The sequence below is a fragment of the Equus przewalskii genome, chromosome 9 (genome assembly GCF_037783145.1).
Source record: "Equus przewalskii isolate Varuska chromosome 9, EquPr2, whole genome shotgun sequence".
In the NCBI taxonomy this organism is placed as follows: domain Eukaryota; kingdom Metazoa; phylum Chordata; class Mammalia; order Perissodactyla; family Equidae; genus Equus; species Equus przewalskii.
In genome coordinates, this window is record NC_091839.1 from 20137978 (window position 1) to 20163792 (window position 25815).

The following is a 25815-nucleotide window of genomic DNA, read 5'->3' on the forward strand; positions in this document are numbered from 1 at the left end:
CTGCAAGGAGAGAGTGAGTGGCCAGGACAGGGGGGCCCAGGAGAGGGGGAGGGCTGCAGGATGAGATTCCAGCTGAAAATTCAGGAAATGGTGATGGTGTGGGAGGACTTATGCGTGCTCACACCCTGTACCTTCCTTCTCCATGATCACAGCGCTGACTCTACTCAGGGGGTTGGGTAATAGTTCTGGGAATGGAATAATATAGGTTGGACAGATTCATGAAGTTGAATAGAAGAAAACACTGTGATTTTTTCCATGTATACAAAGTCTTTAAAAAAAAGCATGCACAAAGCCATAGTATTAAGGACAGCATGCTCAGATGATAAAACTACAGAGAAAAGCAAGGAAACAATTGGCTTCACAGTGAAGTTGGGGCTCCTCCGAGGGAGTAGGCATTCACGATATGGAGGAGGACCAAGGGGGAGGTCCTGGGTGCTCCCCATGTTCTATACCTTGAGTGTGTTCATTTTGTGGTGAACCACTGAGCTTGTGGGGGCACTTCTGTGTATGTGTCTTACGTTTCCCCCAAAATAGTCTCAAGGAAACCAACATGGGTCTGAGGAGGCACCACCTCCCAGAATTCCCACCACCTCTGCCCACCCCGTGGTCACTGAAAATAAACTCGGTGAATTAAAGTGCATGCCTCTTCTCTCACAAAATCCTCACCGTCCCTGAGGGTGGAGGACCCCCAGGCTGGCGTTCCTCACTACGTGTCTACTTCACGTGTCTCCATGTGTCCCCGTAACAGGGAGGTTCTGGTGCTGGGACACCTATTGTCTCCCCACTGGACACTGAATCTCAGGGCAGCGTCTGGGGTTGGTGTGAGACCTCATGAGCAGGGAAGGGACGCCCGTCATTTGGATTCTCAGGAAGTGAGGACAGTCAGCCTCCCACATCTCCTGTGTCCCTGAGTCCAACCCTTGGCCAGACCAACCTCCACAGACAGCCACAGCCTGTGATTCAATAAGTTTGACCAGAGGGAACATATTTCACTTTGCAGAAAATGACCCTCCAAGGGGAAGAACATCCACAGGGAGGCAAGAGAAGGGGCTAGGGCCCTGTGTGGGGTGTGAATTGGGTGAGGCTCTCACCCTCCCTGGTCCAGGGTCCCCAGGATTGGATGTGGGTGGAGGATGGTTGACTATAGGGCCTGTCCCAGTCCCCACAGTGTCTGGGGTGAACTTCCTCCTCTGAGGAGGGTCACTGTTCTGCCCTCAGCCTCAGCTTCCTGTTGGAGCCTCCTCTAAATCTTGAACTTTTAGTTTCTGAGAGAGAACCCTGAGAAACAACTTTTGTCGGGAAATTTGGCGTCTCCAACCCCAGACATGCTGCTGCTGCTGCTGCTGCTGCTGGCCATGCTCTGGTGGAGGGAGGGGGCTGAGGGCCATAGAGAGCCCTGGAAATATTACCAGACTTACCAGCTGCAAGTACAGAGGACGGTGGAGGTGCCGGAGGGTCTGTGTGTGCGAGTACCCTGCTCCTTCTCCTATCCCAAGGATGGCTGGACTGAATCTACCCCAGCTCATGGCTACTGGTTCTGGGAAGGGGCCAAAACGAACCAGGACGCTCCTGTGGCCACAGATGACCCAGATAGAAAAGTGCAGGAGGAGACCCAGGGCCGATTCCACCTCCTTGGGAGCCCCCATACCTACAACTGCTCCCTGGACATCAGAGATGCCAGGAGGACGGACAACAGAACATACTTTTATCGAGTTGAGAGAGGAAAAGCAAAATGGAATTACCAAGAAGACTATCTCTCTGTGCATGTGATAGGTAAGGAGAGGGCTCCAGGAGAGGCCTCAGCGGAAGTACTGGGATAAGACCTCACTCCTGGGAGGTGTTGGGGGTAAAGAGTGTCAGAGTTTAGAGGGAGGAGTTGGACCAAAGCTGGAGGCTTTTCTCAGGACTGCACCTCAGACCCTCCATCCTGATCCCCACATCTCCCTCTCTCCCGCCAGCCCTGACCCACTTACCTGACATTATCATCCCGGAGACCCTGCATTCTGGGCACCCCACGAATCTGACTTGCTCTGTGCCCTGGGCCTGTGAGCAGGGGACACCCCCCATCTTCTCCTGGATGACATCAGCCGTCACCACCTTGGGCCCCAGGACCCGACGCTCCTCGGCTCTCACCCTCACCCCACGGCCTCAGGACCATGGCACCAGCCTCGCATGTCAGGTTAACTTGCCTGGGGCTGGAGTGACCAGGACAAGGACTGTCCTCCTCGACGTGTCCTGTGAGTGCTGGGCCAGGATGCCCCATTCCTGATGTGATCCTGAGGGCAGTGGGGATGGAGGTATGATGGCCTCAGACACTGGTGTGGGGTCACAGAATCCAGGCTGGGAGGGGGTCAGGAGGTGGCCCGCCTCTATCCTTCCCCCATATTTGCAGCTCCTGGGGACAAGGGCCCATGTCTACCCAGCCCTCAACACCGATGTGTGTCTTTCTCTCCCAGACCCTCCGCAGAACTTGACCGTAACCATCTTCCTTGGAAACAGCACAGGTAGGAAGGAGCCCCCTCCCGGGCTGTAGGGAGCAGGACCTCTTCCAGCTCAGGGCAAGGCCAGGTCCCTGCCTCACCCTGGATTCACCCCAGTGACCGGCTTGTGGGTGAACCCAGTGGTCCCTCCCATCCTTAGCCCCCATGGCCTCTGAGAAGCTGTCCCCATCGGCCCCTCACTGCCCTCAGCCTTCTCCAATCCCCTCAGCTCCACAAGGGAAAAAGGGCAATTCACATGGCAGATCCCACCTCTGGAGACCCCTAATCATCAGTCTTTTGGTGACTGTTCCAGCCTTGTCTTTTTATTTTCTCCAACAATTGCTTACTTAAGTACCTTTGAATAGGTAATATATTCACACGGTCCAAAATTCATAACGTACAGCAGAGTCTGTCCTTCTGATGCCCAGTCCCCTATAGGGAAGAGATCAGTGTCCATACGCTGCTCTGAGCCTTGGTTTGTTCACATAAAGGATCTAAGTTGTCCTTTGATATCAGTAGCCCAGTTGTCCTCATTCTTCCCCACGACTGTGCAGTATTCCATCGTCTGGATGGATTCTGAGTTTGCACGCATCTTCTGTTAATGGAAAATCATGACATTAATTTTATTCTACTGGCAGAAACACTGCAATGAACAAGCCTGTGTCTCCTTTCGCAAACATGTCTGTGGGAAAGATTCCTATAAGCAAAATATAGCTGCTTCCTATATTCTTTCCAATTTCACCAAGTGGTTCTTTTCAGAGGGAGACTAAGTTTACATTCCCACCCGTGAGGGATGAAAGTGTGTGTTTTCCTGAACTTGCACTTACATCTCTGTGTCTGTCCTCATCCAGTCTCTGTCTGTATCCTTCCTCTTTATCTCCACCTCTTTGTGGCTCTGACCCTCTCTCTCTTCTTCCCAGCACCCACAACCCTGGAGAATGGCTCATCTCTTTCAGTCCAGGAGGGCCAGTCCCTGCGCCTGGTCTGTGTTGCCGACAGCAACCCCCCTGCCAGGCTGAGCTGGGCCCGTGGGAGCCAGACACTGAGCCCCTCACAGTCCTTGAACCTCGGGGTCCTGGAGCTGCCCCAGGTGGAGTCAAGTCACGAAGGCAAATTCACCTGCCAAGCTCAGCACCCTCAGGGCTCCCTGCACATCTCCCTGAGCCTCTCTGTGCAGAGTGAGTGCACCGGCGGGTTGGGAGGAGGGCTGGAGGAGGAGACAACACCCACCCTCACAGTCCACTGAGCAGCCCCCTGAGCTTCAACAGAGCTCAACTCTGGTCTGTGCTCTGCTGTGAGGCCTGAATTTTCCTGGACTCAGAGTGTCACTGTCCACTTCCTTCCAGGCCAGGGGTGTGGCGTGGGGTGAGGGCTGGGAGGGAAAGGCCAGCGAAAGAGGTGGGTGTTGGAGGAGAGGGGCTGGGGCCTGGACAGGTGTGTCTGGGGACACGAGGCCCTTTCTTTGCAGGTTGAACAAGTCTCAGGAGAGTGAGGCTTTTACCATGGGCACAAAATTTAAGGAGAAGCCAAAAAATCCTCCAGAATCAAAAGGAGTAATATTACAATGCAATAGTTTTTAAAAAATAAAATGAATGCAAAATAAATGCCATGATGAACAAAATATCACCATTTTAAATAAAGTCAGGCTGCAAATCTGCTCTTGTATGCCTCACTCTCCTCACTCTAACCCTGCCCCCTCCACCTGCCCCCAGTTCCATGCCCCTTTTTTTGCATCTGGCAAAGTGGCCTCAACACAGAAGTCTAGGGACCTACGTGGAGTGGGAGAAGAAGAGACCGAGTTCCCATAAGGGAATCACCAATAATCCAATCTGTCTGCAGGAAAAGCGTGTCCTTCATCAGGAGCGGCACTGGGGGCCATCAGTGGAGCAGGTGCTACAGCCCTGCTCTTCCTGTCCTTCTGCATCATCGTCATCATGTGAGCAGTGACCCTGGGGAGGGAGGGAGAGCCCTGGGGTGGGAAGCACAGGCAGCCATGGAATCCCTGAGCCCAGAGCCAGAGGGACCTGGGTGGGTCAAGAGCCTGAAGCAAGGGCAGGAGGAGGTCCCTGGCACCTGGGCGAGTCTGTCATAAGCCCTTGGCCCCACTGCTCAGGAGGGGGGAGCCTGTATTCTCAACCTTGAGGTCTCTGGGTCAAAACCACTCCTTTTCTACCTCAGTCACCCATCCTGCCCCTTCAGAGAGAACAGAGGAGGGGGTCAGTCTGCCCACTGCACCCTGAGCTGCTCTGACAGAAAGTCTCTCTGGTCTCTTCACTCAGAGTGAGGCGCCACAAGAAGAAGGCAACAAGGCCAGCAGCAGGCGTGGGGGACATGGCCATGGAGGGTACCATCGCTGTCACCAGCTCAGTCTGTCAGGTGTGTGACCTGGGCATCTCCCCATCCAGCATCCTGCATGGATACCTCCTCCAAGATGGTGCCCTGCATTTGATTGTCCTACTCAGCATGGCCAAAGATGCATTCCTCATCACCGCCTCTTCATCCTCCCATGCTGGATTACCCATCTTGATGACAGCAGGACAGTTTTCTCCTCTTTCCTTCAGGCCAGGTGCAGAGGAGGCACCTTCTCTCTATCCTCCTTTTCTTTTGCCACAGCCAAAAATTGACCACATCTTGTCCATTTTTCTTTCTACGAGCAGCAAGCATCAGTCTCCCTCTCTCCATCTTGACTCCTGTCATTGCAGAGGCTTCAGGATCTCTTTCTTGGACCCCTCATTTCTCTGCCTTTCACCTCCTTTGCCCTACACAGAGCGACCATCTAGAAGTCACCGTTGTCCAGCTGCTCTGCGTTTGAATATATGTTCGCCCCCATTGTCTAGAGCAGAGGCTGGCAAAATTCTTCTAACAAGGGTCAGATGGTAGACATTTTTAGCTTTGTTGGCCTGACACTCTCTGCTACAGCAACTCAACTCTGATTTGCAGTGTGAAAGCAGCCAGAGACTATATGTAAATAACTGAGTGAGGCTGTGTTCCAATAAAACTTTATTTACAAACACAGACAGTGGGCTGGACTTGACCCACGGGCTGTAGTTTGCTGACCTCTGACCTAGAGAATGAAGCTCAAACTCCTCATCCTTGAGCCCTGCGTCCTCCAGCCTCTCAGTTCCTACCCCTCCAGAAGGGCTGGGGTTTGGGTGAGGAGAGTGAGGCACTCTCCTCAGATGCAAAACTTGAGGGGATACCAGAAACCTCAGCAACTGAGATAAATAATATTTTAGTACACTATTTTAAAAAAATCACAAGTAATGAAAAAAAATCCATGATAAGCAAAATATCAAAAATCTAACTAATGGTAGAATCAGTAGAGTGAAGTTAGTTAATAGTTATTTAAAATCATTTCTCCATCATAGGAAAAGCAGAGGCAGAGAAGAATGTTTTGAAAATATTTTGTCTGCTTTCGTTTCCAGTAAAGTCAGGAAAGCAAAATTATAATAAATTCTGGTTTGGGTATACACAAACCCTTTAATATCTTAAATTTAAACTTTAATCTTAAATCATGTTTCAAATTTTCAGTAATATTTCCATTATTTTAATGTTCTGGAAAAAGTGATCACTAAAATTAAAAACACATATATAGGAGGACACAGTTTTTCTTCTGGCTCAGGTTCCAACTGGTTCAGAAGGGCACTCTAACCAATCCTAGCTTATTGAAACTTTTGATATTCTGTTTTCCATAAGATCTTTTTACATTCATTTTGATTTTAAAAATATTGCACGAAAATCTCATTTATACCAGTTACCAAGGTTTTGGCTCCCCTTTTAGATTTGCATTGTGAATGACTGCCTCCCTTGCCTCACCCTGATCCCCGCCCTGCGGTCCAGTCCACTTCCGACCACTCCTCCTGCCTCCCGTCTTTTCTCCACCCACACTGGACTTTTCATCATCATCAAGCAGAGCAAAGTCACTTCTGCCTCTGGGTCTTTGCATGGGCTGTTCCTCCCTCCTCTCTTACTCTCCCCTCCCCTTTTGGTTGGGGAGCAACTAGAAATGAGGCTGCCAGTGAGGTCGACAGACCAGGAAAGTGTGATATCTTGTAGTTAAGTAGAGAAGGGCTTTCATTCAGGGAAGACATGCAACAGAGTCACCTGCTGCTGCAGAGTCCAGAGAGGTGAGGACTGAAGATGGCCATTTGGATTTCACTAGCAGAGGTCACTGGTGTGCTGGATAATAGCAGTGTGGGGAAGTGGTTGTGTGTGTGTATGAATCTTAATCTGGATAATCAAGAGAGACTTGGAGGAGCACAAACGTTAACAATTCTGGTGAAGCGTTCTCCTGTCAAGGGAGCAGCAAAGAAGGATGCTCCCCAGGTAGCACCTGTCATTCTCGACTGTGTGAGTCTGTATTAGCTTCGTGTTCCCACTGTAATGAATTAACACAAATTTAGTGGCTTCCAGCAACATAAATTTATCATCTTACAGTTCTGGAGGTCACAAGTCCAAAATGGGTTTCACTGGGCTGAAATGAAGGCGTTGGCAGGCAGGGCTGCGTTTCTTCTGGAGGCTCCAGGGGAAAATGCATTTTCTTGCCTTTTCCAGCCTCTAGAGGGCACCTGCATTCCATGGTTCATGGCTCCTTCCCCCATCTTCAAGGCCAGAACCAGAGTATCTTCAGATCTCTCTTTGCCTCCTTCCTCCCTTGTCAAGACCCTTGTGATTACATTGGGCCCACCCAAATAATCCAGGAGGATGTCCCAATCTCAATATTCTTAACTTAACTCCATCTTGAAAGTCCTTTTTTTCATGTAAGCAACACATTCACAGGTTCCAGGAGATTAGGGCATGCACATCCTGCAGGGATGTCATTCTGCCTACCACAGGGCTGTAACTTCTTTGACTGACTTGTCCTCCCACGAAACTCTTCCCATGGGCAGGTGCCATGCCTGAATCAAGGCCCTGAAACCATCTCATTTACTGTGTTCCTGTCTATCATATCTTGATTCACAATTAGAGATTTGTTTAACTCACTTTTTTCTGCCTCCTTCAAATAAAGAATAAGCTGCAAGAGGTCAGGGCCTGTGTCTTCTGTGTCCATCACAGTATGTCTAGCACCCAGCTCAGGGCCTCACACACAGGGGCCCTCAGGCTGTGGGGTTAGAAAGAACTGGTTTGGATGCTGGTTTCACCAGCGACTTTGAGCATAGTGCTTACTTGGTTCAACCTCAGCTTTAATATTTATAAAATGGAGACAGTAATAATATCTTCCTTATGAGGTTGTTGTAGGAAGTTAATGAGATTAGCAAGCGCCAAATAATGTGCTCACTAAGTATTGAATATTTAAAGAAAGCATGAATCAAGGAGATCTCGACAAAAATGTGTATGGGATGGATGGATGAGGGAATTCATGGGCCTCCCTCCTGGACACTTTCTGCTTGATCCTGTGCCTCACGTTCTGTTCTGACTCCCTTCTCTCTCCCTCCACTCAGGGTTCTGTGATTGAATCCCGGGCAGGCAGCGTCTCAAAACACCCTCCCCCAGAGGTGGCTGCCCCCTACTCAGGGGAGGAAGAAGAGCTATTTTATGCAAACCTCAGCTTTCTTGGGATGAAGCCTCAGGACCCGCAGGAACAGGAGGCCACTGGTGGTGAGTACTCCGAGATCAAGATCCACAAGTGAGCAGTTGCAGAGCCCCTGCCCTGGCTTCAGAGACCACGGTCCTTGAGGCAAAGAAAAAAATCACAGACTGATGCCTGCAGATTTAAATGCCCGCTAAATGGTGTAAATAGCAGAGCCTTTGGAACTAAAGAGTTTTGAATTAGAATCCACACTCTCCACCTTTACTAAGTAAGTGACAGACCAACCCTCTCTCTGTGTCTCGGTTTCTTGTTCTGTGAAACACGCATGAGAAGCTCTACCTGGAAGTCTGTAGTGAGAATTCTGGGAGTAAAGTCCTATCAGAGCACCTGCCACAAAGTGGATGCAGAACACATGCTGGATCCCTGTGATTTGGACAGAGGGATCTGCTGGGGATCTCTCCTGACTCAGGAGAGGACTAGCATCAGACCTCAGACCTTGCATCCTGAGGTCCCTCCTGCTGAAATGTCCTCCCGCTGGACCTTCATCTGCTTCTGTCCTTGAGAGCCGAGCTCAAGAGGCAGACTCTGGGTTGAGATGGGAAAGTCAAACAGCAGCTCATCATCACAACCTGTGGAGACGAACCAAACCAGTGAGGAAGGTTCCCAAATGGTCACATGACCATCTGATGAATGAAACTGCATGATCCCAAAATCCTCTACAGCACCCACCCAAAGAAAGGAATGCATCACAGCAGCCACTGCATAGAGTAGCCTGATGGAAAGAAATCAAAGGATTGATGGGGCATTAAAAATTCCCTGTAAATGGACCCCAGCCCATTTATAACAGCACCAAAACCCATAAAGTACTAAGGAAAGCTTTTTTATTTAAATATGCAATGCTTCTGAAAAATACAGAATATTGCTGACAGAAGTTAAGGGAGATTCAAATGAATGAAGAAATATAACGTGTTCATGGATTGGAAGACAGAATATTGCTAACATGCCTGTTTTGTCCACACTGATTTAAAATAATACCAGTCAACAAACATATATATATGGATGTAAATAAGCTTATATCTGGATGTATAAGCATATATATGTGTGTGTGTGTGTACATACATAATTTGACAATTTGATTCTAAAATGTATGGAAATGTAAAGACCTAAAATAGTGAAATATTCCCAAAAATAAGAACACAGTTGGAGAAGTCAGACTTTACTATAAAGTGGAGTAATCAAGAGTGTGGTGTGGCAGAACAGAGTCCATAAATAGACCAGCACATTACACATGGTGCACTGAGCAGCACCCATTCTATTCAACTGGGAAAAGGACGACTTCTTGACAAATGTGGTCGAAAAAATGGATCAAGGCTTGGAAAAAACTGATCTTATAAATTATATAATTGGTTTATGTAATTGGAATCATGCGGTATATACTCATGTGGTTTGTTCACTCTGTGTTGCCTTTTTTTTCAGATTCCTCAATGCTGTTGTGCATTTCAGTATTTTGTTCCTTTATTGCTGAGTAGTATTCAATGTATCACAACTTTTTTACCCATTTTTCTGTTCATGCACATTTGGTTTCTTTCCAGTATTTCATGATTATGAATAAAGCTGCTGTGAACATATTTGTACAAAATTGTGTCCAGATGTATTTTCATTCCTCTCAATTGTTGGGAAGTAGGGCTTGGGGGGAGACAGTGAGGTCAGAGTTACATGTTGGGAGCATGAGGGTCTCTGGGACATCCTCATGGAGACCAAAATCCAGCAGGCAGCTAGAAAGATGGATGGTCTGGAGCTCAGGAGGAAGGCGGGGACAGGAGATGGACAGTGGGAACATCAGGGGACTCAACGGTCCCGATAATGAACACTGGCTGTATTTTTGTGTACTTTGTACACCAAGAAAAATGTCTGACAATAATAAGCTCCCAATAGATATTTTAGAAGTTAAAAAATGTGATGCTGTTGCTTGCAAACTCTCTATCTCCAGCCCAGGTCTTTGTTCCAACCCCAGCATTTTCATAACTGTCCTGATGTTTCCTACAATAGCACCTTCAATGTTCCCCACCCTACTAGATGGTGAGCCCATGGGGGCAAAGACTGGGTTTATTTTGACTCTCAGAGCAGTTCAGAAAATTTTGTGGTTAAGATGAGTCCCAGAGAAAGCTCTGAGTCAGGTCAATCGGTCCCCAGGAGGCAAAGACAATTAAATTCAGAATCTACCACTTTCATAGCCAGCAGGAAGCGAGGCTGCTCTTGTCCTGGAGGGAGACATGACGTCATCCCTGAAGGTTGCTCTGCAAACACAGCCCTGAGAACTCGGCCAGGGGAGGAGCAGTCACAGCATCATGTTTTGTTCAGCAAGACTCAGCAAGACCTGGAGGAGTAGGAGGGACTCAGGAGGACTATCTTTCCCAGCAGGTGGTTTTGCTCTTCTTTAATGATGTGGAAGACCTCAGAATCTTTTCATAAATTTCTCCTTTACTGGGATCAACTAAGGATTCTGTCGCTTATGATCAACATATTGCTTTATAAGCCTGGAGCATTTGGCTGGTTCCTCCTCAGAAAACTAGGAGGATGTGGTGAATAGAGAAACCCCATATTGACATTTCACAACTCTATATTCTCATTTCATGCTTCGTTTGAGGAAGTTGAGAAGGAGATGACTGGAGAGAAGTGACGCTGTGGGAAAATAAATCTTCATTTTTTGGTCATATATCCTTGCACTTTCTTCCTACTAACAGCCAGACTTTGGTTACTTCTCCCAACTCCTCCAGGGGCCTCAAAGGACCTGGATCCTACAGTGTGGGATTCTTGTGTGAGCTTCATCTGTTAAGGACGTTCAGGCGGGAAACTGGGTGAGCAATACTATTCTAGAGAAGATGAGGGGGCAGACAACTGAAAAGTTCTAATCAGGAGTGTGAGCTCTACTGATCTTTGTTCTGGAAAGTTTATCCAGTTACCAAATGAGAAAGAACTGGAAACCCTGATCATCTCCAAAGGCAACGATGTTACAGCACTTTCACTCAAGATAATATGGAAACAAAATAAGTGACCAATCTCATTTGAGAGATTAACTAAATATAGCACATATCCTCTTAAAAAAACATGAGAATGAAATTTAGGAGGCTAGAAATTACCCAGAAAAATAAATAAAATGGAATGACATAAAATCACACCTCCTGTAAGATCAAGATGAGAGAAAAAACAAGTGTCCTGAATAAAGAGAAGGCAGCATACCAAGATGGTAATCAAATGTTGTTGGCTCTGGGGAGGGGGACCCGGTGGTGATGATGCTATAGATTGTACCGCAGGCACCATGTAACCTCACGTGTGGGATGGTGCTTGGCACAGAGTAGATGTTCAACCAACATTCAAGAATGAGTGAAGGTCAACTGGCTTCTCCAAGATCCAGATCTAAACATTCTAGTTGGTAGGTATAAATTACACCTATCAAGGTCTTCTGAGAAAACATGTTTTCAACATTTTCCTGAAACATAATAGTACATTTGTTGTTAGTATCATCAAGTTGATTGTGACTTCTAGGGACCCTGTGTACAGCAGAACAGAATACCTTCCAGCTGCTTTTGCATCATCCTCTTATTCTCTGCCACTATATAAGACAATGCTTTGCTGCTTTTCATAAGGTTTTCATGGCCAATTTTTTCCTAAGTGGATCGTCATTTCCTTCTTCCTTGTTGGTGTTAGTCTGGAAGTTCCACTGAAAACTATCCACCATGGGTGACCCTGCTGGTATTTGAAATAACAGTGGCATAGCTTTCAGCTTCACAGCAACATGCAGCTGCCACAATATGAGAACTCACAGACAGATGGTGTGTTTCCCTGACTGGGACACAAACCTGAGGTGTGGCAGTAAGAGCACTGAATCTTAACCTCTAGAACACCAGGGCTGGCATTCAGTAAACAAGAGTTATGAATACTTCTCACTAGTATAATAACTACTTTTTGAAATTGCTGGCCCCTCCCCCATGAGTTCCTGTCACTCATTTCTCAACCTCTCTACATACGGCCCAATACTCTCCTGGAATCGTTCTCTTTTCAGGTCCCCATTGGTCTCTTCAATCTTAGGCCTAATAGTCTTTCTTATAGCTTCACTGTCCTTAGTTCCCTTAGGCAATTAGTGACAGCCAGACATACAAAAGTGTCCCTAACGGTGGATTCGGAACCAAAGAGAAGTATAAGAGAACCTCAGCCCACTGAAGAGAGGTTCTTCTTACCCTCAGATCCTTTTCTTGTAGGCAGGCCATATGTTCTCACCACCCCAGGTTATATGGCTGTCTTTCTGGCTTAAGTCTTAGATCCCATGCTTGAGGGGCAGACCCCTCTCAGACTGGGCAACTTGGGAGCTCAGAATCTGGCCATAGTTCAGCATCGTGGACAGCATCATCTCCTTTCCTGAAGCTCACCAGGTCTACAGTCTGTCTTGGGAAGACAGACATCCCCTTGTGTGCTGAGCCACCTTCATTGCATGACAGGCAAATTAGTTCAATATAAGGCTTGATGGAGGGATTTGTTCACTATAACACAGTAAATAAAGGATCTGGGCAAACAACTCATTTTTAGGTCATCACCCCACAATCATGGCCATTGGTATCAACTACCCTGAAGCGTGAGGTTCCTGGAGCTTGTGCAATCACAGAAACCATCCAGCTCAATGTCTCCTGTGAATGTGGGGCCAGGACTCCCAGCACCCTGAGTACCATAGGGAGTCCAATGAGAGTTCAGGGCTTGGGATAGTCAGTGCCTGGCTCCTGGGGGCCAGAAGGAGGAGAGGGTTAAATAAACAAATTAGAGATTTTGGTCTGGTGTAAAAAATGGCTGATACCTAGCACTCCTTCCACCTGCCCTACCTCCAGAAGAGAGAGTTGAGTCAGACTTCTATTTACCATAATGTCAGGGTGGGTCATATGGGTCAACCTGTCTGTTGAAAACATTAAAATTTGACAGTTAGACCTACAATCCAGACAAGGTGGCATTGACCCATTGTTCCCTGCTTCTCCCCTCTATGCACAAAACCATAAATCCTGTAAATGGTGCGAGACACAACCAAATGAGAATTCTGAAAGGTGATAAGAAGAAGGTGAGCTGGTTTAGGATGCCAGGACTGGAGGAACAATACGGAGGCAGGACATCTCGGTCCCCCAGCTCACAGAGTAAGGACACTCAGACTGAGCATTTCCCAAATCCTGGCCAAGAAACACAAGACAGCTAAGGAGTCTCATGCCTCTACTGATGGAAGGGGAGCCCTCTGACTATTTCAGGCGAGTCCTACACCACCAGCAGAGGGGATCCATTGGAGCCAGAAACAAGTGTCCAAGAAGCACTTACCTTCTCCATCAGGCCTGAGACAGACCTCTCCTTCCAGGATGCAGTGAGACAGGTGGAGAGAACGGGAGAAAGGGATCCAAGTGTAGTGTCTGATATTTCTGACCCTGATACTCCATTTTCTCCTTTGTCAAATGTGACATTCCTCCTCACATTCAGAGTTTGTTTTTGTTTTTTTAATTGTGAGGTTGGCATAAAGTAAGTTATTTCAAGGAGCGAGACAGAGGCCAGTAAACAGAAAAACTCAGCAATAACTTCCCACTGCCCCTGTGGCTCAGCCAGTGTGGCAGACAGACATCATCCACAGAAGGGACAGTGCCTGAGAGTGAACAGGAGAGGTGGGAAAGGGAGGAGAGAGAGGAGAGCTGCACCGCCCACATCTGTCTGCTCCTCCCTGGCTCCATCCATCCCCATCTCTTTGTCTTCCTGGCACCAAACTGGGACCTTAAGTTTCTGCTAAGGCCCTTCTGTAGAGGTGAGAGGTACAGGAGCTCCAATCAGGACCCTGTTTCAGCACCACGGACAGCATCAGCTCTGCGCCTCCTGGATCACCTCAGGCTCCCGAGCGCCCCCTGGTGGATCGAGCCTTCTGGGCGGCCAACCATTTACCAGCCACCAATACAGCGTGGGAGGAGCTTGGGGAAGGATTTGGTAACACCCTAGGTCAATGATGCCGGTCAGGGGTATGAAGGACCTTCCAGGGTGTGCTGCCATCCTCAGATTTGTGCTGTTCATCCCCTACAGGTGTTAACTAAGGACTGAGTGCTGTCTTGAGGTGAGGACGATTTACAGGGTTTTCCCCCGTAATTAGATGGAATAACAAAGCCGGTCTCATGGCATCATTGATAAGAAAGCATTAATCACTCACAGAGGGGGTCACTATGGTTTTATACAGCTGTTGGAAGACCTCAAGAGAGATAAAAATTCCTTTTAATTTTGTAGCTGTCCCGCTATCCAGCCTGAACAACTGCAGGAATGCTTTCTGTCTTTCTCCATCGGAGCTGATTTTCACTTTCAGTCTGGGACAGGTTTTTCCTCTTTCCTCGTTTTCTCACATTTCTGTCTGGAATCTTCTGGTCTCTTGCTAGGTGATTTCAACCACTGCAGGGCTCCCACCCCAGCTCTGCCCAGATGCTTCCTGCAATTACTGGTTCAGGCTGTCCTGAGCCCCAGAGTCATAAAGTGGCAGGAAGTCTGGGTCCTGATAGGGCTGGAAACAGGAAGTTCATGCTCTCCCGAAATTCCCCTGACGTGTGGCCCGCTATTGGTCCTGAGCCTGCTCAGGTGTTCCCACGGGGGGCTGGCTTTCTCCTCCCCTATGGCCTCTCCAGGATCTGCTACATCAGATAATCAGAGTCCTCCTCAGGTAACCCCTTATCTGAGTCCTCCAACACCAGAACATTGTTCACCAGCTCATCACCCCCAAAGCCTGCATTCTACAGGACTCTGACCTCACTCCTGTTTTTTCATGGCAGGGTTGGGGCCTCTTAAAGGGGGCGATGAGAAAAACTTCAGCCCCTTTGCGTCTCTGGAAAGGGAAAGATCCTGCATACGGGAAGTTGAAAGGAAGGGCCAGACACGGGGACACCGTGATCATCGTCTCCCAAACCTCTCTCCCCACCCCCAACCCACTCTGCGCATTAGGGAAGCACCTTGCTGAGCAGCCCTGACCCAACATAGAAAAAGAAACAAGTAAACTTGTTCACCTCTCACTTGTGGGCTCCCAAACTGTTCCCTGTGGTTGTGAGTGAGGAGATGGAGGGAGAGGAAAGATACGCACACGTAAGTTTCTTTACCAAAATTAAAGCAATGTTTTATGCAAGAGTCTGCTACTTGTGTATTGACCTGATGTAGATTTGGGAAGCCTATCATTCGGCACATATCCATCACCTACTATGTACCTTATCATTACTGTGTGCAAAGCAAATCTACAGTGCTTGTGAGAGATGCACATTCTTGCCTCCCAGGACTCACTTTCTATATTTGGAACTTAAGTACACAGTTAAGGAGACTCGTCTCCTCACCTGCTTTCTGCCCAACTCCAGTCTGTTCTCCAAGGAGAAGCCAGAGTGAATGCTAAAAACCCAATGGTTCCCTTTTCTCCTTCTAACTCTCCAGTGGCTCCCACTTGCTCAAATGGAAATAGCCAAAAGCCTTTAAGATGAGCCCAGGTGTTACATGGTTCATCTTGTTTGGCCCACGGAGACCTGTATCTAATACCTAGAAGACTCTACAAACCAAAAAGCCAACACATGCTCAGAAGCACACACAAATTTGTCTATTTATTCTATCGAAGGATATTTTTTTAAAAGGTAAAATATTGACTCATATAGATATAAATTTAACATGCGTTAAAGATTTTCTTATTATGGTATAAAGACACATAACATGAGATCTACACTCTTCACCAATTAAGTTTACAGTATTGTTTACCGTAGGCACTGTGTTGCACAGCAGATCTCTAGAACTTTTTCCTCTTCCACGACTGAAATTTATACCCATTGAATGGCAACTCCCTATTTTATTTAACTCATTAATGGGAGAACCAGGTAGAAATGGAAGAAGCACAGATTTATATGGAGTAAAGGGATGTAGAAATGAATTTGTGAGTTTATGTGAAACCCCACCTGGAAAGTAGGAGTTGTAATTCTCCAAGGACCACACCAGCTCCAAAGCATGTGGGTTTCAAGTTCCTCTTCTGCAGTCAGTCACCTTTCTGACCTCAGTCTGGGCTTCCTGCTGGGGCTTCCTCCTAGTCCTGTGACACCGAGGTCCTGTGGCTCGTCCTCAAAGATGCCGCTGCTGCTGTTGCTCCCTCTGCTGTGGGCAGGTGAGTGGGTTGAGGGGAGAGGGAGTAGGTGGGGCAGGGGACCGAGATGACCGTCATTTCCCCACAGGGTCCCAGGCTCAGCATGGGAGATTCTGGCTGCAAGTGCAGGGGTCTGCGACGGTGCAGGAGGGCCTGTGCGTCCGTGTGCCCTGCACTATCTTCTATCCTCAAGTCAATGACAGTAACACTGACCCAGTTTATGGCTACTGGTTCCGAGAAGGGGCAAGTCCACACCAGGAAGCTCCTGTGGCCACAAACAACCCAGATCGTGAAGTGCAGGAGGAGACTCAGGGCCGATTCCACCTTCTTGGAAACCCCCAGATCTATGACTGCTCCCTGGACATCAAAGACACCAGGAGGAGTGACTCTGGGACATACTTCTTTCGGGTGGAGAGAGGGTCTTTTCTGAGATATAATTACAGACAGAACCAGCTCTCTGTGCATGTGACAGGTAAGGAATGGGGACAAGGAGAGGATACATGGATGGGTTCTGTGGGCCTCCAGGGAAGCACTGGGAGGGGATTCCTTGCTCTTCATCCTGGGAGGGACCCAGAAGGACCTGGGAGGGCAGGATGCTGAGGCTGACCAGGGAGGAGATGGCTGGCCTGGGGTAGAGGTTGACCTTAGGCTCATACTTGGGGTCCCCGCCTCCAGGCCTGGTCTCTGTCTCTCTCCTCCTCAGCTCTGACAGAGACACCTGACATCTACATCCAGGAGACCCTAGAAGCTGGCCACCCCAAGAACATTACTTGTACTGTGCCATGGGCCTGTGAGAGGGGGACGCCCCCCACCTTCTCCTGGATGGGGGTCGCCCTCACCTCCATGGGCTCCAAGACTCCCCACTCCTCAGTGCTTACCCTCACCCCAGAGCCCCAGGACCACGGCACCAACCTCACCTGTCAAGTGACATTCCCTGGAGCTGGTGTGAGCACGGAGAGGACCGTCCAGCTCAACGTGTCCTGTGAGTGCCAGACCAGGATGGCCAGGTCCCTAAGGGCAATTACTATGGGGGAGGGGGAGGCAGAGCCTGTGATAGTGGGTGCTGGGTGCTGGGTTCTGCAAGCTGGCTCTGGGGAGGAAGGAAAGAGGACATCCAACTCCACCCACTTCCTATTTCTAAAGTTCTGGGGGAAAAGGCCCATCACCCACCTTCCTGCCTTTGAAAAGGGAACAACATGTCTGTCTGTCCTGATGTGCTCCTGAACTCACGACCTTCAGTGTGTTCCGGAAAGAAAGCACAAGTAGGGCGAACCTCTACTATCTGGGGGCTGTGGTGGAAGTAGGGTCTGTCTCCTCCCTTCAGAGCAGAGGTGGGGTTCAGAACTCAGATGGGAGAAAGGCTCAGGCCAGGAGTGGGCACAGCAGAGATGGGAAGCCCCCACTCAACCATTAGCTTACACACTGGCCTCCCACCTCCACTGACCCTGCTCTCAGGGGTTTGCACATCCAAGGTTGTGCTGTCCCCATGCAAGGGATGCATCCTCGTCCCAAAGCCAGCCCTCATTCTCCTTAGGATCTGGACCCCACCTACTCCTCCAGCCTCCCTGGATCATTTTAATGTTAGTGTTAAAATAGGAAGCATAAAAAGTGTCTTAGCTGCTCAGCATGCCATAACAAATTACCCCAGACTGCATGGCTTAAACAACAGGAATTTATTTCTCATACTTCTGGAGGCTGGAAGTCCAAGATCAAGGTGTCAGCCATCAGGTTCCTGGTGAGGACTCTCTTCCTGCTTTGTAGATGGCCGCCTTCTGGCTGTGTCCTCACAAGGCTGAGAGAGCCAGCTCTCTGGTGTCTCTTCTTATAAGGGCACTAATGTCATCATGAGAGCCCCACTCTCATGACCTCATCTGACCCCAATCACCTCCCAAAGATCCCTCCAGATACCTCCAAATACCATCACACTGGGGGTTGGGGCTTTGATATATGAATTAGGAGGAACACAATTCAGTCCCTAGGAAAATTTAGTAGGAATAAAAGAGTATTCAGAACGCTGTGTACCTCCCTCTTGGTTATCTTCCCAAATGCAACCTATGCATATACATTTAAACACACACACACATAGGTACACATCATACTATACACACTGTTCTGCATCTTTATTATCATTTTAATAAACTTTTCATGTGGAGCATTTTTAGATTTACCTGTTATGGAGAGTTTCCATAATCTCTCACCCAGCTTCCCTCATTGTTAAAATCTCACCTCATGTTTGCACATTTGTCACAACTAAGGAAGTGACATTGGTACATTTCTGTGAACTAAACTCGCCTTTTTCTCACACTCAGTCTATCTTGGAGATCCTTCTACATCAGTACACAGGAAACCTTCCTCATTCTTACTGATGACTCCATGGTTGTCCAGTTGAAAGTATATGGTACTATAAAGCACTCAATTGGTCCCCTGTTGGTGGAAAGGCTATGATGTTTCCAATCTTCTGCTCAGACAAAAAATACTGCCCTGAATAACTTGTACAAACATTCTCCATGCATGTGTGTCTGGCAGATAATTTTGTGGAGAAGAAAGTCCCGGATCAAAGGGTATGTGTGTAATTTCTACAGATGCTGTCAAATCCCACTACACGGAGGTTGATCCGTTCATACTCCCACCTGCAATGTGCCCCGTTCCCTGCTGAGCGTGTCCATCCTCACTCACATCCTAAGGGAATTCCCTGCTATTTTAAGTTGCAGTTGTATTTTGCGAATAGGTTGAGATCTTTCCTTGTGTTTAAGACCCACTGGTGTTTCTTTGTGATCTTTCTCTTAATTATTTGAAGAAGCTTTGTTCATCTTGAGGACATCAGCTGTGTGTTATTGAAAGGACTGATTTCTAGTCTGCTGATGGCCTTTTGACTTAGCATATAGTGATTTTTCCAGGAAAAAAACATGTATTTTTCTGCTGTGTTGCACGTAGTGGTGTAATGGTGTTGGCTCTGACTGTTTGGCAAGAACTAATTGTGTCCATCTTTTCCCAAGTCCGGGGTCAGTGACCTCAAATTGGGTGCATGAAATTGGGCAGGATGGGAATATTTAGATCGAAGGAAATAGGCAAATGCTACAAATCAGTACACCCCCCCTTCCCCCACCATGAAGGAGCTGGCTGTTAAACATTTCCTAGCAAAACACTGGTCGCATTTATCAACATTTTCTTTCGTGACTCTGACTTTCACCTTTGAACATAGTTTCTTAAATCTCACATAACTTCTTCTACTATCTTCATACACAAACTCCTCCAAACATGCCCATTCACTAGACTCTCCCAGAACCATTTGCTTTCCATGAGCAGGGTCATTACACATCTCAGCTGTAGCTGCACCTTCTTTTTTTTTTACTGAGAACGTAATGGCTTATAACATGGTGTAAAATTCAGGTGTACATTATTACTTGTCAGTTTCTGTATAGACAGCGTTGTGCTCACCAGCAATAGTCTAATTTGTATCCATCACCATGCTTATGTGCCCCTTTTCCCCTTTTGCCCTCTACCCGCTCCCTTCCCCTCTGGTTACCACTAATCTTTCTCCTTATCCGTGTATTTATCTTCTACTTGTGAGGGAAATCACACAGTGTTTGTCTTTCTCTGTCTGGCTCATTTCACTTAACATAGTACCCTCAAGGACCGTCCATGCAAATGGCATGGTTTTGTCTCTTTTATGGATGGGTAGTATTCCATTGTATATATATATATACCACATCTTCTTTATCCATTCATCCATCGATGGGCACTTGGGTTGCTTCCATGTCCTGGCTATTGTGAATAATGCTGCGATGAACACAGGGATGCATGGATCTCTTTGAATTGCTGATTTCATGTTCTCTGGATAAATACCCAGTAGTGGAATAGCTGGATCAAATGACGTTTCTATTTTTAATTTATTGAGAAATCTCTATACTGTTTTCCATTGTGGGTGCACCTGTTTTCATTCCCACCAGCAGTATATGAGGGTTCCCATTTCTCCACATCCTCTGCAACATTTGTTATTGCTTATCTTGTTAATTATACCCATTCTGATGGGTGTGAGGTGATATCTCATTGTAGTTTTGATTTGCATTTCTCTAATAATGAGTGATGTTGAGCATCTTTTCATCTGTCTGTTGACCATCTGTATATCTTCTTTGGAAAAACGTCTGTTCACTCCCTCTGCTCACTTTTTGATCAGGCTGTTCATTTTTTCTTGTTGAGTTGTATAAGTTCTTTATATATTTTGGAAATCAACTCTTTGTCAGATATATGATCTACAAATATTTTCTCCCAGTTGATGGGTTGTCTTTTCATTTTTTTGATCCCTTCATTTGGTATGCAGAAGCTAAAAGTGTGTGTATTCAGTATAAGAGGAAACTTTTTGATTTTTGACAGCAGCAGGTAAATATTGGTGTCTATATATAATTTTTAAAAATATGTATAAATTATTTTATTATTGAGGAAAATTCACTAAAACTAAAGTCACTGTCTGAGCCATTTTTAAGTGTACAGTAGGTGGCTTTTAGTACATTCACAATGTTGTACAACCATCACCAATATCTAATTCCATCCATCCAACATTTTCATCACCCCGAAGAGGAACCCTGTGCCCGTGAAGCAGTCACTCTCCATACTCCCCTCCCCCAGTCCCTGCAACCACTAATCTGCTTTGTGTCTCTGTGGATTTGCCTATTCTGGACATTTCATATAAGTGGCATCATACAAAATGTGGCCTTTTTTCTCTGGCTTATCTTGCTTCACAAAACATTTTGAATGTTGATCCATATAGCATGTATCAGTAATTCTTTCTTTTCTGTCTGAATAAGATTCCATTGTATGGATGTACCGCATATTGTTCATCCATTGACCAGTTGATGGACATTTGGGTTGTTTCCACATTTTGGCTGTTGGGAATAATGCTGCTATAAACATTGGTATACATGCTTTTGTTCAAACACATGTTCTCAGATTTGTTGAGAACTCCACTCCCGAGTACCTCCTTAGGAGTGTAACTGCTAGGTCACATGGTAATTCAATGTTCCACTTTTTGAGGAAATGCCAGACTGTTTTCCACAATGGCAGCTCCATTTTACGTTTACTCTGGAAATGTATGAAGGTTCTAATTTCTCCACACCCTTACCAACATTGTTATTGTCCTTTTTTGAAAAAAATTATAGCCTGCTAGTGCTGTGAAGGAGTATTTCATCAGTTTTCATTTGCGTTTATGTAATGACTAATGATATTGCTAATTCTTTCGTGGACATATTGGCCATTTGTATATCTTCTTGGGAGATTTTTTTCAGATTCTTTGCAGACTTTTTTTTTGGCTGGGAAAGATTCACCATCAGCTAACATTTGTTGCCAGTCTCTCTCTCTCTTTTTTTCCATTCCTGAAAGCCCCGATACAAAGTTGTATGTTCTAGTTGCAAGTCCTTCTGGTTCTCCTATGTCAGCTGCCACCATAGCATGGCCACTGACAGATGAGTAGTGTGGTTTGACCCTCAGGCACTGAACCCGGGCTGCTGAAGCAGAGCGTGCTGAAATTTAACCACTAGGCCATCAGGGCTGGCTCTCTGCCCATCTTTTAAGTGAGTAGTTTGGTGTTCTGCTGTTGAGTTGTAAGAGTGCTGGATCCTACACTTTTATCAGATCTGTGAATTGCAAATATTTTCTCCCATTAAGTAGGTTGGCTTTTTACTTTCTCAGTAGTGTCAATCGAAGAACAAAATTTTGTCATTTTGATGAAGTCCAACTTATTCAATTTTCCTCCATCCAAATGCTGGACAGTCAGGTTGTGGGGTGGGGTGGGGTGAAGCCTGAGTGCAGGTGGTCACATATCCGTGATGCAGGAGGGCCTGGAGGACCAATGTCCAGATCCCACTTGGAGTGGAAGGACACAGGATTGCCATGCAGCAGGTGGATCTGTTCTTGTCCCAAGTTCCTGCAGGGAGATCAAGGCCCATGACAGAAGTTGTTCTGGTGGCCATCGGGGAAGCAGCTGTGAAGATCCTGCTCCTCCTCCTCTGCCTCATCTTCCTCATGTGAGCATTGTCCCAGGATGAACAGGAGGTGTGGGGAGGGGATGGGGCACCTGGCTGAGTCACAGACTAGTGCTGGGAAGTCCCAAATGGATCAGGAGGTGGGGCAGGCACAAAGCTTACAGGGACAGGGGGTGTTGATGGGGAATCCACCAGGGCAGTTATGATGCCCCGCCCACGGAGTGTCCAGGATGGGAGGTACCTGTGTTCTCCACACAGTCTGTGGAGCCAGACCTGCCCTCTCCCACATCAGTCTCACCTCCAGCCCCTGTACAAGGAAGACCGGGTGAGTCTGTTGCCAGGTGAACTTCAGTCTGACTAAACTGAAAGACTCTGGTCTCTTTTCTTAGAATGAGGTCCTACAGGAGGAAAGTGATGAGGCCTGCAGGGGGCATGTAGGATGCAAACACCACCCCGGGTTAATCCCTCAGGTGAGTGACCCAGATGTCTCACCACCCAACATCCCACTGCATACCTCCCCCAGCATGGCCCCCAGAATTCCTCTGCTCAGCATGGCCAAAGTTGAGCTGCCATCTTCCTCTGCAAACCCACTTCTTTGCTGGGTTCCCTCTCACACTGATGATGCCAAGACCCCCATCTCTAAGGCCAGAAATAGGTTTTGACTACACACGTTGACTTCCCTCCTCTCTCCAGAATCCAATAAAACTGTTTTGTCATCCTTCTCCCTAATCACAGCTCATGTTGCTGCCTGTCGTCTCCTCATCCTGACGCTGGTTGTTCCTGGGGGCTCATCTCTTCCCTGGGTCTCTGAACTCACCTCACCTCCTGCTTCCATCTCTCTCCTCAACTCGGGCCTCCAGATTGTTTCCAGAGACCATCATCCATGTCCTGCACAGTATGAACAGCTACGTGTCCTCTCCATGGCCAGAGACTGAGCTGAAAACACCACAGGCTGAATTTGAAGGCCTGGCCTGATCCGTCTCTGCTGGACTCTCCCCCAGATTCCTCCCTCTCTCTGCATCTGTCAATGTCTCCTCTCCCAGCTGGGCCAAGGCCTCTGTGACTCTGAGACTTTGTATGTGTAGTTCCTTCTCCTGAAATGCCCTTCCTTCCTCATTCCTACCTCTCCAAGTCATGCTCATCCCTCAGGCTCATTCTTAAATGCCACCCAGTGTGTGTGCGTGCATGTGTTTGTCATTGTATAGTTCTAAGCAGAGTAACATTCAGTCATTTATGCATAGACCCATTTAACAATTGTCATTGCATACATATGACGTACCAGCATTGTGCATCAGTGACACAACTTCAAAACTCACTGTCATGCAAAGGATTTGAAGATACACTTCTGCGAAGAAGACACACAAATGACCAAGGAGCACATGAAAAGATGATCAGCATCATCAGTCGTTAGAGAAATGCAAGTCAAAACTACAATGAAATACGACTTTACACCCATTAGGACAGCTTTATATATTTTTTTAAAAAAACACATAGTAACAAGTATTGGCAAAGGTGTGAATGAATTAGAACCCATGGGCATTGCCTGTGAGAATGAGAAGTGGTGCAGCCCAGTGGAAAACCCTTTGGAATCTCTTTCAAAAATTAAACATAGAATCACCCTATGACCCAGCGCTGCCACTTCTAGATATGTACTCAAAGGACTTGAACGTATGCATTTAATGGATGCTTGTACACCAGTGTTCATAGCAGCATTATTCACAGTAGCTGTGGAACCAATGCTGGTGCCCATCAACAGAATAATGGATGAACCAAATATGGCACATGCATACAATGGAATATCATTCAGCCTTGAAGAGGAATAAGTGAAATTCTGGCACATGCTACCTCATGGATGAACCTTGAAAACAATATGGTAAATGGAAGGAGACAGACACAAAAGGGCAAATATTGCGTGATTCTGCTTCTATGAGCTGCCTATGAAGACAAATTCATAGAAACAGAAAGAATAATGGTGGCTGCTCGCAACCAAGGGGCGGGGGATGGGGAGTCATTGTGCAACTGTGCAGAGTTACTGTTTGGGATGACGGAAATGTTCAGGAAATACACAGAGGTGATGGTTGCACAACATTGTGAGTGCATCTGGTGTCACTGAATTGTGCCCTGTAAAACTTTTTAAATGGCCATTTTTCTTTTACAGATATTTTACCACAGTAAACAAAGGGAACAGGAAGTGTTTCTGTCATCCGGATTCTGTCAGTCATTATTGAGACAAGAATAAAAAATAAATTAAATTACAGCATGTGGGATATCAATACATGTTTGGGGGAGATCCCTCAGGGAAAGCAGCCTGTGGCATAGTGGGGTGGGTTTTCTGAATTGGAGAGTGTGATGTGATGGAGGTGATGTTTGAACAAAGACTTGGAGGTAAGGAGGAAGGAAGTCTTGTGTTTCCCTACGAGAAAAGTATTCCAGGAAGATGGAAAAGGGGGAGAAGTGAGAGCCATGGTCCAGAGGCAGAAGCAGGCGTGGTGTGTGGAGGAAACAAGAGGCTGACGTGTGACAGCACAGGGAGGACAGTGCAGGCCCCGTGGGAGACCACCGCAGGCCAACGCACGATCCTGGAAGCCTTTGAGGGGAGCAGTCACATGACTAGACCCTCAAGTTAGTAGGATCCCAATGGCTTCTATGTTCAGAATCGGAGAGGGTGGGTCCAGGGCAGCCAAAGATAGATGTGGCACGTCTCTATGGGCACTCCAGGCAGGACTTGATGGTGCCCTGGACCAGGGACATTGTGTAGGTAGAGAGCATATATTTGGGAAACATTTTGAGGGTTAAGCTGACTGAAATTTCTGCTGGATGTGGTAAGTGGGGGAAAGAGAGGAACAAGGATGGTGCTGAAATCTTTCCTTGGAGCACCTGGAAGGATGCAGTTGTGTGGCATGGAGGAAATCTGAGAGCAGGGTTTGCAAGAGTGATGTTCATTCTGAGAGGCCACCTGATAGATAACTGGAAAGCTGGATATACACATATGGAGGTCAGGAGAGGGGTCCCGACTGGAGACGTTAAAATGTATAGCCAGTGTAAGGTGATGACAACAGATAAGGAAAAAAAAAGAATAAAACAAGTCGGGAGATGATAAGAGAATGGCAGTTTCTCAAAAAATTAAAATGGAATTACCATATGATGAGTAATTTCATTTCTAGGTATTTATCCAAAAGAATTGAGAGCAGGAACTCAAAGAGACATTTGCACACCCATGCTCACAGCAGTGTTGTTCACAAAAGCCAAAACGTGGAAGCAACCCAAGCATCACTCAGTGGATGGATGGATAAACACTATGTAGTGTGTACGTACCATGGAATGTTATTCACCTTAAAAAGCAAGGAATTCTGACACAGGCTACCACATGGATGAAGCTTGAGGACGTTTGTGGTGAGTGAAATAAACCAGTCAATAAAAGGCAAATACTATATGATTCCACTTATATGAAGTATCTAAAATAATCAAATTCCTAGAGAGAAAATGGGACAGTGGTTGCTGGGGGGTGGGAGGTAGAGAGAATTGGAAGTTCTTGTTTAATGGAATAGAGTTTCAAGGTGTTGTTTGGTATTTTTTTTTACTATGTTTCAAAAAAATACCATACTTGTATTTTAGAAAATACCGAGTATTCTTCCAGGACACACAGCAGACTCCCCAGTGGCTGCAGCTCTG

The 25815-nt window shown here is 46.9% G+C and overlaps 2 protein-coding genes across 6 annotated transcripts; both read left to right on the forward strand.

Moving 5' to 3' along the window:
• The first annotated feature begins 1113 nt into the window (after positions 1 to 1113).
• LOC103542992 (sialic acid-binding Ig-like lectin 8) lies at positions 1114 to 9649 on the forward strand. Of its 3 annotated transcripts, none has more exons than XM_008509922.2 (7): positions 1114 to 1773; positions 1959 to 2237; positions 2457 to 2504; positions 3401 to 3658; positions 4320 to 4416; positions 4760 to 4856; positions 7922 to 9649. In XM_008509922.2, exons 1-7 carry the CDS (start codon positions 1326 to 1328, stop codon positions 8108 to 8110), a joined length of 1416 nt encoding a protein of 471 aa, XP_008508144.2. In that variant the 5' UTR covers positions 1114 to 1325; the 3' UTR covers positions 8111 to 9649. The 3 variants fall into 3 exon arrangements, with proteins under 3 accessions (XP_008508144.2, XP_070414422.1, XP_070414423.1); XM_070558321.1 differs by having other exon boundaries at positions 1203 to 1773; positions 2393 to 2504; XM_070558322.1 differs by lacking the exon at positions 1959 to 2237 and having other exon boundaries at positions 1204 to 1773.
• A 6395-nt stretch (positions 9650 to 16044) lies between these two features.
• LOC103542994 (myeloid cell surface antigen CD33-like) lies at positions 16045 to 25536 on the forward strand. 3 transcript variants are annotated; one of them, XR_011522397.1, is made up of 7 exons: positions 16045 to 16186; positions 16254 to 16637; positions 16869 to 17147; positions 22083 to 22185; positions 22533 to 22613; positions 22879 to 24016; positions 25308 to 25536. XR_011522397.1 is itself a non-coding variant. In XM_008509925.2 (6 exons), exons 1-5 carry the CDS (start codon positions 16150 to 16152, stop codon positions 22579 to 22581), a joined length of 852 nt encoding a protein of 283 aa, XP_008508147.2. In that variant the 5' UTR covers positions 16045 to 16149; the 3' UTR covers positions 22582 to 22613; positions 22879 to 24399. The 3 variants fall into 3 exon arrangements, 2 of the variants coding, with proteins under 2 accessions (XP_008508147.2, XP_008508145.2); XM_008509925.2 differs by lacking the exon at positions 25308 to 25536 and having other exon boundaries at positions 22879 to 24399; XM_008509923.2 differs by lacking the exons at positions 22083 to 22185; positions 22533 to 22613; positions 22879 to 24016; positions 25308 to 25536 and having other exon boundaries at positions 16869 to 17515.
• The last annotated feature ends 279 nt before the right edge of the window (positions 25537 to 25815 follow it).

Bases quoted from the DNA above. Each gene is read 5' to 3' on its own strand.
- LOC103542992 (XM_008509922.2), top strand. From the start codon at position 1,326: ATGCTGCTGCTGCTGCTGCTGCTGCTGGCCATGCTCTGGTGGAGGGAG. The intron at 2,238-2,456 runs GTGAGTGCTGGG...TTTCTCTCCCAG, and splicing joins TGTCCTCCTCGACGTGTCCT to ACCCTCCGCAGAACTTGACC. The intron at 4,417-4,759 runs GTGAGCAGTGAC...CTCTTCACTCAG, and splicing joins TTCTGCATCATCGTCATCAT to AGTGAGGCGCCACAAGAAGA.
- LOC103542994 (XM_008509923.2), top strand. From the start codon at position 16,150: ATGCCGCTGCTGCTGTTGCTCCCTCTGCTGTGGGCAG. The intron at 16,187-16,253 runs GTGAGTGGGTTG...ATTTCCCCACAG, and splicing joins GCTCCCTCTGCTGTGGGCAG to GGTCCCAGGCTCAGCATGGG. The intron at 16,638-16,868 runs GTAAGGAATGGG...TCTCCTCCTCAG, and splicing joins GCTCTCTGTGCATGTGACAG to CTCTGACAGAGACACCTGAC.